The following is a 16,617-nucleotide window of genomic DNA, read 5'->3' as shown; positions in this document are numbered from 1 at the left end:
ATACACTGGGTCCTGGCAGCAGGAGTGAGACCTATTTGGGAGATTTCATTTTCATGTGTGCCACAAGGAAGAAAGACCTTAGGCCGGGGGCCTGTATACTGGGATTCAGGGGGGCTCACTCAGGGGGACCCACCACGAGAATTTCATATAAATAAAATCATTGGCTGCCATGCCTTTCCCCAGGCAGGTGGCCCACATTCTTTGGAGGAGGAGTCTTATGATTTTTTTCCCACTGCTGCTGTGCACAGTGTGTGACCGGCACCATCAAACAAACCTCATTTCTTACTCTTAATAGTCTAAATCAAATCCTGCCTGGATGAGGATAGGAGCTCAGCTCCTATTTGAATCATGACACCTCTGCTCCTTCATGCATTCCTCCACATTCCAAAAAAATCTATTGAAATTTCGAATCCCATTAACATTCTCTCATTCTCTTCAGTGATGGACTTAATCTTTTTTATACTTTCTTACTGTCACATTTTTTGAGATATAATTTATATGCAATAAAATTCACCCATTTAAAATGTACAATGTGATTAGCTTTGACAGATATACGTAGTTGTCCCTAGATTCATCAAAGGCAAGATACACATTTTTAAAAAACTGATTACATACTTGCATACAAACTGCCCTTTAAGTAACATTAAAACTATTTGTTTTATTCTCATACTAAGTAGTATCAACAAAAACCCACTGAGGATGGCTCTAGCTCTACTACCTTGGAAACTGAGCAATCTACTTGGTTTTTTTTTTTCTTTTTTTCTTTTGCTACAGAAACTATTGTAGCAAATCTACAACCACAACCTTGATATAGCACATTTCCATCACCCCAAAAGTTTTCTCATGCCCTTTGAAGTCAATCCCCTCCTCTGTCCAAGTCCAGGAACTACTGATCTGTCACTATAGTTTTGAGAATTTCATATAAATAAAATCATAGGTGCATTTATGTGCCTTCCTTCACTTAATGTGACACTTCTGAGATTCACGCAGGTTGTTGAATACACTTTATTCTTTTCTATCACTAAATAATGTTCCATTGTATGATTAGTTACACTGCTTATCTATTTACATGTTTTATTGATTTTTAAAAAGGAGTTTTATTAGTTTTATAGCACTTCATTCAGGCAAATTAATCACATGATGGACAAGAAAATTTTAAGTTACTTGACATATGCTGACCTGTAACCTTGGCAGTTACAAAGGGTCATGTGCATGGCACAGTTCACCCTGTTCATCTCCTGAAATGTCTCAGGATTGAAATGCTCTAGGGCTTAAAGCAAAGGAAAAATACTGTCACAGAGCCCAAAACTAAGACTTTAACCTCCTCCAGGTGTTAGCTGAATTCTTTTTAAATCCAAATTTACTGAGAAATCATTGACAAATACAACTGTATATAAAGTATAAAGTGTCCAACACGATGTTTGATATATATACACATTGTGAAATGATTACCATGATCAAGATAATTAACACATCCGGCACCTCACACAGTTAACATTTTTTGTGTGTGGTGAGAATGCTTAAGATCTACCCTTAGCAAATTTCAAGTAGGCAATACTGTATCAACGACTATAGTCACCACACTGCACATTAGCTGCTCAGAACTGAACTCTTCCTACAACTGGAAGCTTGTACCCTTTGGCTTACATCCCCCATTTCCCCTTCCCCTCTTCCCCCTGACAACCACCATTTTGTTCTGTTTCTATGAAATCAGCTTTTCTTTTTATTTAATTCTACATATAGTGATGCCATACAGTATTTGTCTTTTCTGTCTGGCTTATTTCACTTAGCACAGTTCCTTCCAAGTTCACCCATGTTGTTATAAATGATATGATTTCCTTCTAAGGATGAATAATATTCCAATGTGTATGTGTGTGTATCATATTTTTTTTATCCATTCATCCATCCGTGGACACTTAGGTTTTTTTCCCGGGGTTGGCTAGTATGAAGAATGCTGCAGTGAACACGGAAGTGCAGATATCAGTTCAAGATACAGATTTCATTTCCTTTAAATACATACCCAAAAGTGGGATTACTGGATCTTATGGTAGTTATATTTTTTAATTTTTTGAGGAACCTGCATAGTGTTTTCCATAATAACTGTAGCAATTTACATTCTCACCAATACAGTACAAGGGTCTCCTTTTCTCCGTATCTTTACCAACATTGGTTATCTCTTGGCTTTTCAATAGTAACCATTCTAACAGCATAAAGTGGTATCTCATTGTGGTTCTGATTTGCATTTCCCTGATATTTAGGGATGTCGAGCACCTTTTCATGTACCTATTGTTCATTTATATGTCTTCTTTGGAAAAATGTCTATTTGGGTTGTTTGTCCATCCTTTAATCATGTTATTTGATTTTTGCTATTGAGCTTTGTAAGCTCTTTATATATTTAGGATATTAGCCCATTATCATATATATGGTTTATAAATATTTTATCCCATTCCATAGTTTGCTTTTCAATTCATTGTATCCTTTGCCGTGCAGAAACTTTTAGTTTGATATAGACCTACTTGTTTATTTTAGCTTTTGTTGCCTATGCTTTTGGCATCTTATTCAAAAATTACTGCCAAGACCAATGCTAAGTAGTTTTTCCCTACGTTTTCTTCTAGGAATTTTATAGTTTTAGTTTTTACATTTAAGTCTTTAAACTATGTCAAGTAAATTTTTGTGAGTGGTGTAAGATAGGGGTCCAGTTTCATTCTTTTGCATGTGGTATCCATGTATTTAAGTCTGTTTTACTCCCAGAAATGTTTTGTATTTTCAATGCAGAGGTCTTGATCATCTTTCAGGTATGTCAGGATTTATTCCACGGATTTTTTTTTTTGTTATATGAAAGGGTTGTTTTAAATTTTTGTTTTCTATTTATTTTTTGCTAAATATATGGTAATCATTGATCTTTTTATAGTGACTTTATATTCAACAATCTTGATAATTCCTTTATAATTTCTGATAGTTCAAATATTCCTGTGGAGTTTCTATGTACTGCAACATGTCATCTACAAATAGCAACAGGCTTCTTGTATTTTTCCAATCTTCTTTTTTCTTTTCTCCTCACTGCATTAGCTAGGATCTTCAGTACAATGTTGAATGGCAGTGATGACAGAGAACACCCTTGTCACCTTTTGCTTCAGCAGGAAAACATTTAATATTTCATCTTCAGTCATGACGGTTGGAATAGATTTTTGTAGATACTTGTTAACATACTGAGAAAGTTTCCTTTTTTTCCTAGTTTTCTCAGAGATTTTAACACAGGTCATATGATTTTCTCCTTTATTCTGTGGTTACAGTGAATTACACTGGTTGACTTACAATGATTAAACACAGTAACATTCGACTTAATCACAATGTTCTGTTCTTTAAGTGTCTCACTGGACTCAGTTTACTAATATTTTTGTTTTAGGATTTCTGCATGTATGGTCATAAGAAATGCTGGACTGTATTTTTCCTTTATTGTCATTTTTTTCCTCTTACCTTTATTTCCTTATTTCTACTTCCTCTGGACTCAATTTGCTTATAGTCCTCTGGAATCTTGAAACAGAAGCCTGAAGATCACCAATTCCCAACTGTTCTTTTGTGGCACGGGCATGTTAAGCAATACATTTCCCTCTAAACACTATTGCAGTGGCATCTCAGTTTTGATACTTATATTTTCATTATAATTCAGCTAAAATATTTTCTAATTTCATTGTGAATTCTTACTTGACCTATATATTATACAAAAATGTATTGCTTTATTTCAAAATATTTGAAAATATTCTAGTTATTTGCTACTGAATATTAGTTCAAGTCCACAGTGTTTAAGGAACATATACGGTCTGATTTAATCTTAATATTTGTTGCTATTTGTTTTATGGCCTAACCGAAGGGTTGGCAAATATAACCAGAGGCCAAGTCTACCTGCTTGTCATCATGTGATCCTGACAGATGGCATATTCCATCATTGTATGCAGTGCCATACATTAATTAAATCAATGTGCTGAAGTATGTTGTCTCAATCTATATCCTTATTTTTCTATACTTATTTTATTAGCTACTAAGACTTTTATTCAAACTCTCCAAATATCTCTCTTTTTAGTTTTGTCACCTTTTGCTCTGTGTGCTTGTACACACCTGATTTTAGAGTCATACATACTTAGGAATGTTACATATTTTCTGTTGAATTGACCTCTTTGTCACAATATCCCCATCTCTCATGATGCCCCTTGCCCTAGAGACTACCTCATCCCATAGCAATGTTGCCATATCATATTTCTTTTGGATAGTCTTTGTAGAGCATCTTTTCCCATCCTATTAATTTCCACCCTTTTGTGTCATTCTATCTAAGGTTTATCTCATGTGTATCTCATGTAACTGTTTTGTTTAATCTAGTCTGCCAATAGTTGAATTTTAAGTGGAATACCTAAATGTATATGTACATTGAATGCAAGGTAAGTCCCATTTTTTAATTTCTTTTCTAATCATTTCATTTATTCACTATCATTTTATTCTTCCTTTTTACTTTCTTTTGGAAGAAATCAAGTATTTCTTAATTATTCCACCATAGCTTTGTAATTTTAGCTTTCATTATCCTTTCAGTGGCTACCCAAGAGATTGAAATGTGCAAAGTTGATTTATCAGTAACTTTAAATTAGTACTTTTACCACATCCAAAAAGATACACAGACCATAAAACCATTTACTTTATTTACTCAACCTGACTTTGTGCTATTGCCATGTTTTACTTTTACCTATGTTATAAATACAACAAAATATTATTGTTATGGTTTGAAATAATCAATATTATCTTACATTTATTCATATATTTACCCTTTTTATGGGTCTTCATTCCTTCCTTTAGTGGTATGCCTCCATCTGGACATTTTCCTCTAGCCTAAAGAATTCCCCTGTATTTCATGTAGTACAATTCTGATGGCAATAAAAGTCCTTTGCCTTTATTTATTTATTTGGATAAAACATCTATATTTTTGTCTTCAATTCTTAAAGATATTTGCAACTGGGTAAAGAATTCCAGGTAAGCTCTTCCTACCTACCACCTTTCAGCACTTTGAAGATGTTATTCCATTATCTTCTAGTTTTAATGTTTTTTTTAAAAAAATCAGCTTTCAGTCTTATTATAGCTCCTTTGAAGGAAAATGTCCTGTGTTCTCTAACTGCTTTTATATTTCTCTTTATTTTCAGAAACTTGACTATAACATGCTTCGGTATGTTTTGTTTATCCTGCTAGTGTGTTTATCCTGTGAGTGTTTGTATTTATCCCTTTGGGCTTAACTGAACTGCTTAAAGTTTCTTGTCAAATTTGGAAAATTCTCAACCATTTTTCTTCAACTATTTCTCTTGCTTTTTTCCCTCTCCCCTCTTCTGAGATTCAAATTTCACAGATTTTAGAACTTTTGTCTGTATCTCACGTATGTGTCTACTCTGTTTTAATCCATCTAATTAATTCTCAACTTCAGATGTTGAGAGTTCTAAAATATCCATTTGGTTCTTTTTTATAGACGGCTATCTATTGAATTCTTTATTTTTCATACACATATTTCTGTTTTCTTTAACATGTTTATTAGTTATTTTGAATCCTACTCACAACTTACAGACCAAAATTAGTCACAAGGCTCCACCCAACCATAATGAGTCCAAGAATGCAATCCTACCTTGTTTGGGGAAGGTATAAGATAGAAATACTTGGGGAATTGCATTAATGATTACCACACTTGACTAAGGTCACATAATAAGTACATATCAGGGCTCAGATCTAAACACAAGTATTTCTGAAGTCAAAAAAAAACAAAAAAACAAAAACCTGTAACCTTTTTTACTATATCAAGCCCTTTTTGGGGGCTAATTTAGTATGAAAAACATTCCATAAATTTTAAACTAGAGAACCTTGCCTTTCTTTTCTAATCTTTGAAAGGAAAATGAATACTGAGCATACTGAATGTAAGTTCTCAAGATGAGCTGACTGCAAAAATTTGTTTACGACTTTTAAACTGAGGTCTAATATACACACAGAAAAGCCACAAATTATAAATTTAGTGTTCAATGAACTATCACAAAGTGAACATACCTATGAAGCCATCTTCTAGGTCAATAAACATAACATCACTACTGCCACTCAGGTCCTCCTCCTACTTCCTCACAATTCACATTCTCTGTTTTCTCCCCCAAAGGTAACCACTGCCCTTACTTCTAACAGGCCGTAGTAATTTTGCCTGTTTGGACTTACAGATAAATAGAATCATACAGTAAAAATGCTTTTGAGTCTGGCTTCTTTCTCTTAACATTATGTCTGCAATTCATCCACAATACAGTGTGCAACCAGGTGGTTTATTTTCTGTCTGTATTCCAAAAGGCATCATAATATACTTACCCATTCATTCAGCTATTATTGGGCATTTGGGTTCTTTCTACTTTGGGGCTATCTCTAATAATGATACACACTCTTGTATATTCTTATACATGCCTTCAGTGCACATATGCACGTGCCTCATTGAAAGTACTTGGCCAAAGGTCATATTTAACATTTTCAGATACTACCAAACAATTTTCCAGGGGTATAATTTGCAGACCCATCAGCAGCATACGGTAGTTCTTGTGTTATACATCTCCAACAGCTGGTACTGTGATCTTTTACATTTCCAGCAAAGTTTTGAAAAGTTCCATACTTGTACTGTCTGACACAGTAGCCACTAGCCACATGTGGCTACAGGGCACTTGAGAAGGGGCTAGAACAACAAGGAACTAAGTTATTCATCCTATGTAATTTTAATTATTTGAAACCAAAGTTTAAAAAACAGAGACTCTGTTCAGTCAGTGGAAAACCTAATTTGAAACAACTTCACAAAGTGAGTCTATTTTTTCAACTCTACATTTCATGGAATCTAAGTGTAGCATAAGTGTTTCTGATGAAAATTCAGTGTCCAAATTGAGGTAGACAGTAAATGTAAAATACACAATGGATTTCAAAGATAGTTTTTTTCTTTAAAGGCAGTGAAATCTCAGTCTTTCTTTTTAAATGAAGGTATGCTGAAATAATAACACCTTGAATGTGTAAGGTTAAAAATCATTAAGATTAATTTCACCTGCTTCCTTCCAACCACTTACATTTAGCTACCAGAAAAAATTTTAAATTATATGTGTGGCTTACACAATATTTCTTCTGGACAAGGAGGCTCCACACCACACTGTCATAAACAAAATAGTAGGAAACTCAAAAACACACAGCCTGTTAAAGTGTGAATATGTTGGTTGTAAAAATAGTACAGAGTACCTGTTATATAAAGCAATTTAACTGCTTACTCCAGCAGAGAAATCTCCCAACTTAGATACAGGTATGCCTTCTAAAAGAGAAAACCTTACCCCTAAATTTAAAATAAAATACATTCTGACTATAGCACACAAGAAGACTCTTAATAATGAAAGATTAAGCCAAGTCGTCTTTACTAGTGATTTAAATCATCTATACACCGTGACAAAGCCAGTGAATTCAGAAAACAAATCACCCTCCACACACACACACTTCTCTCCCCAAAACAATTGTCAATAAAGCACACTCTTTGGGAGCCGAAATCACTGGCTGAAAGTTTGGTCTTCCTTTAAATTATGTATTCTTAACAGGTGGTGGAGGTTGGGGAGGACACAAGGAGGGAGTTCCTTATAGACTTCCATTTACAAAAAATTTAAAAATTAAAAGGTCACAGCACTGGTTAGCATAACTAATAAGCTAATTACACCATAGCACCTTTTTTTTTTTTTTTTTGAGAGGAAACGGAGCCTGACAGTATGAAGTAATAAAAGCAGTGGAAGGGAATCTTTCCTGAATTCCTTCAAAGCACATCCTGCCATGTCCCAAGGCCTCCGTTGTGCGCCTCTACGGTGTTAGTTGTTGGCATTTTCCTGCAGGACAAGCAAACACACTGTCAACCTCCCACTCCCGAACAGCAGAGATGGGGTGGAAAGGCCATCTTGGCCTTGGAGGGCTGTGGGGGTTCCCGGGAAAAAAACACCCAGGGAGTGCAACTGACCTTGACACCAGCCACTCTGGCTGCATCTTCACCTTTCCGCCTTCGTAAAGTAAAACAACCCCCAAGCCCGAACAAAGCCTCTACTCCCACCCCTGCGCTCGCCTGGCGTGCGGGACGGCGGCAGCTCCCACGGCCGACTTACCCAGGTCCAGGGCTTGGCCGCACCTGAGCAGCGCGGCCTTGGGCTGCTGCTGACGCTGCAGACTCCGCGCCTGGCCCGCCAGCCTGCGCACCCGGCCCTCGGCCGGCAGCACTTCTCCAGCAGGCCGCTCAGCACCACGTTGACTCGCCGCGCCAGCGGCCGCGCGGGCCCCAAGTCCACGCAGCGCTTGCGCACCGTGAGCCCGCACGACAGGGTCACCGACTTGTGCAGCAGCCGCTGGCAGCGCGGGCAACCGAGCAGGTGACGCGGCGCCGCGGCCGACTGGCCCTCGCCCGGCTTCGCAGGCTGCAGCCGCCCCTCGCGCTGGCCCAGGGGGCGCGCCAGGCCGCCCGCAAGCTCCCCCAGCTCCTCAGGCCGCAGCGCCCCGAGCCGTGCAGTGCCGCGAAAAGCACCCAGGGCTTCGGGGAGGCGGCCTGCGCGAGCACCGGCCGCGGTCGGGCTGCGCCAGCCCGGCCAGCAACAGCTCGGCTGCCATCTCGTAGTTGCCTGCGCGGAAGGCCTCTTCGCCCTTCTCCAGCCGCCGGGCGGACGGCTCCCCGCAGCCGCCGCCGGGACCGGCTTGGGGCTCATCCCCGCGCGGCTGCAGGGCTCGGGCCTGGAGGGAAGAAGCGGAGAGGCGAGGATGCTCCGCCGCCCACAGGCGGGCGGCGGGAGCACGGCCGTCGTCTCCGCCGAGAACCCGGCGCGTCTGGGGGCGGCCGCGACCACGGCCAGAGGCGCGGGTGCGAGGCTGGGGCAGCGTCCCCCGCGGGGCGTGGGCAGGGCCGCCACCTCACCCGTGCGGGGCGGACGGTGGGCGCAGCGCCCTCCTGGCTCCGCTTGCTTCTGTCACCCAGGTCGCCCGTGGGAACGTGGCGGTCCCTGCCCTGAGTCGGCGTCTCGGGGAAACCCTCTCCCGCCCGGTGGCGGGCGGCCGGCGCGAGTGTGCGCGCCTGCTCGTCTACCCCAGCCGCGCCCCCCGCGCGTCCTCCGGCCGCCGCCCCGCCGAGCTCCCACGAACCCGCCTGGAACAGGAGCCCGCGGCCTGCGCGCCCAGCAGCCCCGCCCCGCGCCCAGCCTCTGCGAGGCCGCCCGGCCGCCAGGACAGCCTGGGGCTGCGGTTAGAGAATCCGAGGACACCTGCCAAGCTCGCCACGCATCGCAAGCTTTGATTTAGGAAATGGTCTTAAATGACTGGGAAGCCGAAGTGGGTACTGAACGGCTCTCATCAGCAAGCTTCCCTTAATGGAACGCTAAGTTTGAGGCATTTTAGAACTCTTAATTTAGAACAATAATCTTAATAGAGAACGCGAAGAAATACCAAACTAGGTGCTGGGAGAAGGAGGGATTTGAGAAATGGACAATTGTATTGTACCCTTGATTAGGAAGCAGAGATCAAGTATTTAAAAATGAAGGACTTGAAAGCTACGCTGGTGTATAAGCAAGGACTTTGTTCCTCGTGTGCCCATTAACCAGTTTTTACAATTCTCATTATATGGAGCCCACTCTTCTCTTCCTATTGTTCGTTCCATCATCGACTTTACTCAAAGTATTTGAATGTACTGAAACACATTACACTATCCCAGAATCCATACTGTTCATTATTTCCGGGGGAAGTTTCTTTATTCTAAGTTGGTGAGGTTTTTCTACATCTAATACTGCTGGCTAAAGAAAATATAAAATGCCTCCATCATCAAATCTGGCTTTGGAAATGGGGAGATGCTTCATGAAGTGAAAGGAGAACATTTTAGACCAGTTCATAAAAGGGAAAAGAAGACAACTTTGGCCAACCCTTTAGTCCTATAATAAAGAAACAAATACAGAGCATAGCCCCCACCTCCCACCACCCTTTCCATGAATGACTTTATTCTGACTGGTAACAGCTGTAGTCAAACTAGATTTGATCTGTTTCTCTTTACTGAATTATCCCAAGTTCTCTTTCTAATCACTTTCTGAGTTTTTATCTATTTTCTTTATCCAGTGACAATTCACTTATATTTGAAGGTTGCTTATCCAACAAATCCACAAATAACAACCAGGAAGCTAGGTGGAAAAAGCTTCTGAGCAGTTAAATTGGTGCAACAAAGACTACACAGGAAAGGTTATGAAACCTCATGATCTCAGATCCTACTTGTTCTTATTTTAGACAAATTTCTAACAAGAAAACAGAAAGGAGAAGCTTGTTGGAGGTATGCTGCTAAGAAGAAGTGTTTAAAGCAAAAATACTGTATGGTGAGGTTTATAACATATGCAGAAATAAACTGTGTAACAAAAACAGCACAAAGGCCAGTAGAGGTGAAATGGAAGGATACTCTTTTAAGGTTTTAATACTGTATATGAAGTGATATGTCACTTAAAGGAAAAGTATAATAAACTAAAGATGTATACCCTAAACCCTAAAATAACAACCTCAATAACACAAGTAGGTGTGGCTAAAAAGCCAACTAAGGAGATAAAATGGAAAATTTTTGTCTGTTCTATTAATCCAAAAGTAAGAAGAAAATGAGAAAGGGAATAAAAAAACAGATGAGACAAATAGAAAATAAATAGCAACATGGTAGATTCAAACTCATGTATTAATATTAATTAAATATTAATGGTCTGAACATCATAATTAAAAGACAGAGACTGTCAAATTATGTCCAAAGACCCAAATATATACTGCCTACAAAAAAATCCACTTTAAATAAGAAGATACAGATAAGTTAAAGGTAAAAGGATTAGCTTATCAAAATAAAGCTAGAGTGACTATAGTGATATCTGACAAAGATTTCGTGTAGCCAAGAATATTACTAGGAGGAAAAATGGCCATTTCAGAATGATAAAGGGGTCAATTGGTCAAAAAGACCTAACAATCCTAAACACATATACGCCTAATAATAGAACTTCAAAATATACAAAGCAGAAACTGATAGAACTGTAATGTGCATTTCATAATTATACTTGGAAATTTCAGTGCCTCTCTCCCAACAATCATAGTACATGTGTAACTGAAAATCAGTAAGGATACAGAAGAACTGAACAGTACTACCAACCAGTTTGAACTGAGTGACATTTATAGAATGTTTTCCTAACAACAACAGAATTGACATTCTTTCCAAGTACATTAGAACATTTATCAATATGGTATATTTGAGCCATAAAACAAGTCTCAATAAATTTATAGGATCCAAGGAGTCAAGTCACACAACATATATTCTCTGACTACAGGGGATTAAAAATAGGAGCTAATATTTAAAAAGTATCCAGAAAATCCTCAAGTATTTCAAAACTAAATAGCACACCTCACAATTGCCCACAGAGTAAAGAGTTGGTTTCTATATATTAGCAACAAGTGGAAATATAAATTTAAAAATACCATGGTAGTATAAAAACTATGAAAAAGTTAAGGGCAAGTCCAAAAGAATATATGTAAGACCTGTACATTACAAAAAGTACAAAACATCACTGAGAAAAATCAAAAAGAGCCAAACAAATGGACAGGCATACTGTGCTGAAGGATCAGAAGACTCAATACTGTTAAGATCTCAATTCTCCCCAAATCAATCTATGGATTCACCTATGGATTCAATTAAAATCCCAGTATACCTTTTGTAAAAATTGATAAGCTGTTGCTAAAAATCATATGAAAATGTATGGCACCTCAAATATCTGGAAGAACTTTGAAAAAGAAGAACAAAAGGAGAATCCTCAAGGCTCTTCATAAAGTTACAGTAATTAAGACAGTGTGGATTTGGTGTCAAAATAAACAAGATCAATGGAATAGGGTAGAAATTCCAAAAATAGATCCCCATTCATATATGGGCAAGTGAATCTCAACAGAGGCTATTCAGGCTATTTAAAGGATAGTGTTTTTAACATACAGTGCTGGATTCAATTTATTTAAAAAATTTGTTAAGGGAATCATCATGAATACATGCTATCATATGCATGAAGCATGGAGAATGGGTAGTAAAAACTTAATACCATCAGAATGCATCTGAAATTAATTTCATAGGCTGCTGTACACTTAAGATATTATAGGTGAACCTCAAGGTATCCACAAGCTAAAAACCTAGAGCTGATACAGAGAAAAGAATCCAAGCACAATACTAAAAAAAACTATACTCATCACCAAGAGAGTAATGAACAGAAAAAGACTACAAAAAGTTAAACAATTCACAAAGTGAAAATAAGGATGGAGCTATCAATAATCACTATAAATATAAGAATCTAAATGCTTCAATTAAAAGACACAGGGTGACTGATTGGATGAAAAAACAAGGCCATCTGTATGCTCCCAGACAGAGATTCACTTCATTTCAGGACACAAACAGACTAAAAGTGAAGGAATGGGAAAAGATACCCTATGCAAGTGAAACTAAAAAAAAAAAAGAAAAAGATGGGAAGCAATACTACTATCAGACATGGAAAGACTTTAAGACAAAGGACATATAACAGAGAAGGCATTACATAACAATACAGCCATCAATGTAGCAAGAAGACATAGAAACTATAAATATATATGTACCCCACAGAGGAGTGCCTAAACATATAAAACAAATATGAACAAACATAAAGGGAGAAAAACGGTGTAATGCAATAAGAGCAGGGAATTTATAACACCCTACAGATGGACATCAAAGAATTGACCATCTATACAGAAAATTGAAAATAAAACAGGAGCTTTGAACAAGTTATCAGACCAGATGGACTTAACCAACACATATACAAGAATCCATCCCAAAACAAACAATACATATTTTTAAATGTGCACTTTCTGAGAGATATCACACATCAGGCAGAAACCAAATCTCAGTAAACTTAAGAGTCAAATCCTATGAAGCATCTTTTCCAACCATATTGGAAGGTAAGCTAGTAATCAGTTACAGGAAAAAACTGGAAAAAAACACAAATACATGAAGGCGAAACAGCATGATGCTAAACAACCAATGCTGCAACAGGTACATCTAAGAGGAAAACCAAAAATACCTGAAAACTGAATAAAGATAGAAAAAGAACAGATGAAAATCTTTAGGACACAGCAAAAGCCCTTCTGAGAGAGACATTTCTAGCAATACAGGACTACCTCCTGAAACAAGAAAAATTTCAAATAGGCAGTCTAAAATTACCTCTAAAGGCATTAGAAAAAGATGAACAAAGCACCAAGTGAGAAGGAAAAAAACAATAAAGGCAGGAGGATTAAATGATGTATAGTATTACAAAAATATAAAAAAAAGTTTCTCCAGAGAGACAAAAATTATAAACTTCCAGTGAGACTCATTAGAAAAAGATAGAACACTCAAACATAATCAGTGCTGAAAGAGACGACATTAAAATATAAACTATGTAAGTACAAAGGATTACAAGTTATTACTACAAAAAATTACATGTCAATAAATTGGGCAACCTAGAAGAAATGGATAGGTTCCTAGAAACCAACACTTTCCCAAGTCTGAAGTAGGACAAAATAGAAAATCTGAAGAGATTGATTATTCATAACAAAAATGAATTGGGAATAATAAAAGAAAACAACAAAGAAAAAAGCCCACCATCAAGGGACTTCACAGCTCAATTCTGTGAACCATGTACAGAAAGGGCTGATATATATACTCAAAACTGTGAGGAATAAAGCATTTCCAAATTCATTCTACAAGGCCAGCATTACACTGACATCAAAACCAAGAAAAAAGAAAACACTAGAAAAATAGAAAATTACAGCCCAATGGCCCTGATGAACATAGATGCAACAATATTCAACAAAACATGAGCAGATGGAATTCAAAAATGCACTGAAAGGATCACTGACCACAACCAAGTGGGATATTTTCCAAGGAAGCAACGATGGATCAGTTATCAACAAATTACTCAATGAGATACACCGCATTAAAAAGGAAGGGTGAAAACTCTATGATCATCTTGAAACATGCAGAAAAAAGCATTTGGCAAAATTCAACATCAACTCATGATAAATATCTCTTAAAACAAAGTGGGTTGAGAGGGAACATGACTCAATATTTTAAGGAAATATAGGACTAACCCACAGCCAAAATCATAATGGTGAAAAGCAGAAAATGTTTCCTATAGGATCAGGAACAAGACAAGGATGTCCACTCTCAACACTTCTTCAACAGAGTACCTCAAGTCCCAGCCACAGCAATCAGAAAGAAAAAGAAGTCAGACAAGAAAAAGAAAAAAAGTTCCCAAACTGGTAAGGAGGAAGTAAAATTGCCATTATTTGCAGATGGCATGACACTCTATCTAGAAAACACTAACAAATCCAACAAAAAAGATTAAAACTAAGCAATGAATTCAGTAAAACTGCAGGATACAAAATGAATATACAGAAATATATAAAAAAACAAATTTTCAGAAAGAGAATGTAAGAAAACAATCCCACTTGCAGTTGTAGCAAAGCAGTAAGAGATCTGGAGGATGTTTAACCAAGGAGGTCAAAGAGCTGTACTCTGAAGATGCTAAGATACTGAGGCAAGAAACTGAAGGTGACGCAAGTTAATGGAAAGCATCTCATGCTTATGGAATGCAAGAATTAAAATGGTTGATATTAACGTTAAAATAAAAATTAGTAGTTTTGTTAAAACTACCTGTAGCTCTGGGAGGAAATTGCAAGTTGGTGCAACCACCATGGAAAGCAGGATGGAGGTTTGTCAGAGAACAGCTGTGCTCTCTGTAATGCTATGGGATGAACACTGGGAAGGACACTGAATGGTGGCTTGCTGATGACGCTAAAAGGAGTTACCTACCTGCCCCATGTGACCCTGGAGGTAGTAGAGCAGCAGATGTTTGCAGAAATGGGTCAAGTAGAACTTTCATGAGTTGAGTTCAGAGAGATGAAGTTGTTCCCTGTGGAGACCTTGTAGAGAAAACAAAAATTAAGAGGGTGAACCTGACCCACTGGGGTTCTCCACTAAGAAGGGACAGTCCACTAGCAGCTTCTTCTCGGAGGCAGGGTCACAGGGGAAGCCCTGATTTGCAGACAACCTGCCTCGTGGAAGAGGGTGGGAACGATGCTCTCACCTGTGACTATTCACGCTCCAGGGGCCTCCCTGCTGAGAGCAATCTCCCCAGCAACCTGCCCCAAAGTCTCCCCACCTGACCTCTCTGCTAGGCGGTTGTGGCGAGCCAGCTGCCTTCCTTGAGTTCTCCTGGTGCACAGGCACCCAGAGACACACACTGTCCCAGGCCGCACAAGTGCTCTAACACACACACACACCACCACACGTGCAAGAGTTACGACACACACAGACACATAGAGGGGAGCCAACACCACGCGATGCACTCACCAGGGGGCCAGGCTGCCGCCACGCAGCCGCAGGGACCTTGACACAACCCCTGAACTGCGAGCTGACACGTTTGGGAGCACAGAAGGCTCCCAGCCCCTGCGGATGCACCTTCGCAGCGCCCATGCCCGCGTACCCATGGACCAGACACCAGAACCATTACCTTCAGTCAGAGAAGCTGGAGGGCCTGGGAAGCTCCCGGATAAGACCTGGTCACCTTCCTGGCTGGGTGGGGCGTGGGCTGCCCGTGGCTTTCAAACGCCCACGCACAGCTTTCCACTTTCCTCCCAGGGCCCATACAACACTCCCAAACTCCCTGATCAAAAAGCCAACGTGGCGGCGGCTACTTACTATGAGCTGAGGCTGCTGCAAGGTGGCGAGGCCTGCATGAGAACGAGGGAGCAGGGTCCCTGGCAAGAGGGCCTCTGTTGGCGTCGGCAGGGGTCTAAGGGCGTCTGGCAGCGGAGAGCGCTGGGCGTCAGTGAGCCAAGGCAAAGGTAGCGATGGTCAGCGTCAGCGGGAAGAAGGCATTGGAGGGCGGTGGTGGCGGCAGGCGTCCGGGCCGGGGGTGTCAGCGCACCGGCTGTCGGGGCCAGGCGGGAGGCTGGCTCCGGGGATGGTAGCTGCTCTTCCGTGGAAGGAAGTGGCGTCGGAGGCCCTTGGCTTTGGCTGGCGGGGGCTGGGCGTCGGTTGCGGGCGGACTCAGTCCCCTTACAACGTTGCTGCCCCTGCACCCGACAACCGACACCAAAGAGACACCGCCAGCCGCCGCCAACCTCAGAGATTCGCTCCGCGCAGACACCCGCGCCTCCCGCAGCTGCAGACGCCACGGCCCACGATGGAGCGCAGCCCGTCCACGCTGCGGCCCGCTGCAGACCCCGCTCCCCGCTGCCTCGCCCCCGCCTCTGGCTGCGCCACCTGCCGATGGTAGCCTCGGAGGTCCGCCCCGCGCACAGACACCCGCGCCTCCCACAGCTGCTGACTCCACGGCCCTCCGTGGAGGCAGCCCGTCCACTCTGCGGCCCACTGCAAACCCCGCTCTCCGCCGCCCGCTGCCGCCTCTCGGGGAGCACCTGCAGACGGCGGGCTGGACTGCGCCCCCGGCCGCAGACCCCGCAGCGAGGCGCCCCCCCAGCCTGCGGCCTCTCGCAGCAGACACCTTCCCCGCCCGA

The 16,617-nt window shown here is 40.8% G+C and overlaps 1 protein-coding gene across 1 annotated transcript in view; it reads right to left on the bottom strand.

The window, feature by feature from the left end:
* The window catches only part of LOC108406585 (LON peptidase N-terminal domain and RING finger protein 2-like), a 36,197-nt gene extending 19,580 nt beyond the window's left edge, over nucleotides 1-16,617 (bottom strand). The window contains 6 exon segments of the mRNA XM_073214838.1: nucleotides 7,835-7,895; nucleotides 8,126-8,273; nucleotides 8,276-8,607; nucleotides 8,609-8,781; nucleotides 14,909-15,018; nucleotides 15,797-16,617. Coding sequence (XP_073070939.1) covers nucleotides 7,835-7,895; nucleotides 8,126-8,273; nucleotides 8,276-8,607; nucleotides 8,609-8,781; nucleotides 14,909-14,917 — 723 coding nt within the window. The 5' untranslated portion in view covers nucleotides 14,918-15,018; nucleotides 15,797-16,617.

This window comes from Manis javanica, chromosome 1 (genome assembly GCF_040802235.1).
Source record: "Manis javanica isolate MJ-LG chromosome 1, MJ_LKY, whole genome shotgun sequence".
Classification (NCBI taxonomy): domain Eukaryota; kingdom Metazoa; phylum Chordata; class Mammalia; order Pholidota; family Manidae; genus Manis; species Manis javanica.
The sequence above is the reverse complement of the archived record's forward strand: the minus strand, read 5'-3'. Positions and strand labels throughout refer to the sequence as shown.